Raw genomic sequence first — 2,392 nt, 5'->3', positions numbered from 1 at the left:
TTCCAGCCTCATCCTCTTTCTCCTCGTAGAAGGCTTCCACTATGAAGTCTGCTGAGGCTTGAGCTTTTATGGCTGCCCTAGGCTTGACCTTAAATTCGTATTCAGAGAGCCTACTTGAAGTATCCATTCTTTGCAAGGCTTTCTTCAGCGGGTGATTTATGAGGATTTGGGTTGTGTGCGCGTCGAAGTAAGGCTTCAGCTTCCTTGATGTTGTTACCACTGCAAAAGCCAGCTTCTCTACCAACAGGTATCTTTGCTCAGCCTCAGTCAGCAAGTGGCTCACAGAGTATACTAGCTTCTGTTGTTTTTGTCTTTCGACCAGGAGAACTGACGCAATTGTTTGAAGTGAGGCAGAGATATACAGCTGTAGCTTTTCACTTAGCTCCAGGCTAATCATGGTTGGGAGCTTGGTCAGGTGCTCCTTAATCCCCTCAAAAGCTTCTTTTTCCGCTGCTCCCCACTTAAATTCTCTTTTCCCTTTTAACAGCTGGTAGAATGGTAGGGCTTTATCGGTTGACTTGCTAATGAACCTGGTCAGCGTTGCCATTCTTCCTGTTAGTCGCATAATGTCTTTAGTGCACTTGGGCTTCGGGAGGCTTAGGACTGCCTCCACCTTCTCCGGGTTGGCGTCGATTCCCCTCTCACTGATTAGGAAACCTAGGAACTATCCGGAGCTCACCCCGAAAACGCATTTCTTTGGGTTGAGCTTGATATTATACTTGTTCAGGGTGGCAAATGTCTTTTCTAAGTCCATGATGTGCCCTGCCTACGTGATGCTCTTAACAATTGAGTCATCAACGTATACTTCAACATTTCTGTCCTTTTGGTGACTGAACACTCTATCCATTGTCTTCTGAAAAGTAGCCCCTGCATTCTTCAATCTAAAGGGCATAGCTATGTAATTGTACACTCCCACTTCGGTGATGAATGCGGTTTTCTGCTTGTCTTGCTTTTGCAGGCTGATCTGATGGTACCCTAAGAAGGCGTCCATAAAGATCAGAATGCGTGGCCGCTGGTTGAGTCTACTAGCTAGTCGACCCGTGGCAGCGGATAACAGTCTTTTGGACATGCTTTGTTGATATCTATGAAGTCAACGCACATCCTTCATTGGCCGTTTCCTTTCTTGACCATGACCACATTGGCTAACCACTCCAGATAATCACAAGGCTCTATGAATCTCGCTTCTACGAGCTTATCCACCTCCTCCTAGATTGCTTGATTCTTCTTCGTGGAGAAGCTTCGTTTTTTCTGCCTAAGCGGCTTAATGTCCTCTTTCACATTCAACCTGTGAACCATCACGGCGGGGTCACTTCCCTGCATTTCATCCACGGAGAATGCGAAGATGTCCTTATTCTTCCTTAGAAGCTCTATGAGGTGTACTCTTACCCTAGGGTCAATATCTTTTCTAATTTTAACTGTCCTTGAATTGTCACCCTCTGTGAGCTCAACAGTTACGTGCTCCCTGCTAGGAAGTGGTCTAGCTACCTCTTCTTTTGCCGGCTCGAAGTCTTCCATGGCTAAATTCTGCTTGTTCTTCTCCCTGTGATATTCTTCTCGCTTTCTTTTCCTTGATTTCCTTTCGGCGTGCTCAACGGACCTGGGCTTTGAGCCTGACTACTGGCTGGTTCTGGCTGGCTGCTTTAGGGCGGTTATGTAACACTGTTGGGCTGTCTTTTGACTTCCCCTGAGCTTTGCTGACCGCCCCTCGTTGGTCGTGTAAGCCATGGCAAGGTGGTAGGTGGAAACCACCCCGTCTATTTTGTGAAAGAGCGGTCTTCCCACGATCACATTGTAGGGTGATGGAGTGTCTATCACCAGGAATTCTGCTCGGAAATCACGTCTCCTTGACCTTTCTTCCACTTGGACTGAAAGTTCAATTATACCTTCGGGGTTTAACCCAAATCCGTTAAACCCGATGACTTCGTAGCTCACCCTTTTCAAGTCCTTCTTGTCCAGCTTCAGCTCTTTGAACACACTGATGTATATGATGTTTGCTGAGCTGCCACCATCTATCAGTACTCTGTCCACCTCCCAATTTGCAATTCTCATTGTTACTACCAGAGGGTCGTCATGGGGGTAGATTATGCCTTTTTGGTCATATTCATCAAATGTAGCTCGTGGCTGAGGGGAAAGAGGCGACCACCTGCGCTTCTCATTGTAATTGATCTGGTGTATCATTGCTCGCAAGTCAACTGCGCTTTATTCATAGTCCCACCATGCACTGGTCCTCCATTGATCACATATACTCTGCCCTCCGGTTTGCTGTCTCAGTCTCTGCCCTTAACTTGACCTCTGTGATCTCCTCTGCGGTCATGGCTAGACCTGCCCTCTTCCCTTCTCCTGGAAGAGTCAGAGTGTTGCTTGAACTGATTCAAGTACCCTTTTCGGACTA

At 47.1% G+C, this 2,392-nt stretch overlaps 1 protein-coding gene across 1 annotated transcript; it reads right to left on the bottom strand.

Annotated features, from left to right (window-relative positions):
• Window positions 1-1,614: 1,614 nt before the first annotated feature.
• LOC145588829 (uncharacterized) lies at window positions 1,615-2,178 on the bottom strand. The gene has a single exon (XM_081645427.1). It carries the CDS (start codon window positions 2,176-2,178, stop codon window positions 1,615-1,617), a length of 564 nt encoding a protein of 187 aa, XP_081501553.1.
• Window positions 2,179-2,392: the final 214 nt, after the last annotated feature.

Source organism: Chenopodium album, chromosome 17, assembly GCF_948465745.1.
Source record: "Chenopodium album chromosome 17, dcCheAlbu1.1, whole genome shotgun sequence".
NCBI lineage: Eukaryota > Viridiplantae > Streptophyta > Magnoliopsida > Caryophyllales > Amaranthaceae > Chenopodium > Chenopodium album.
The sequence above is the reverse complement of the archived record's forward strand: the minus strand, read 5'-3'. Positions and strand labels throughout refer to the sequence as shown.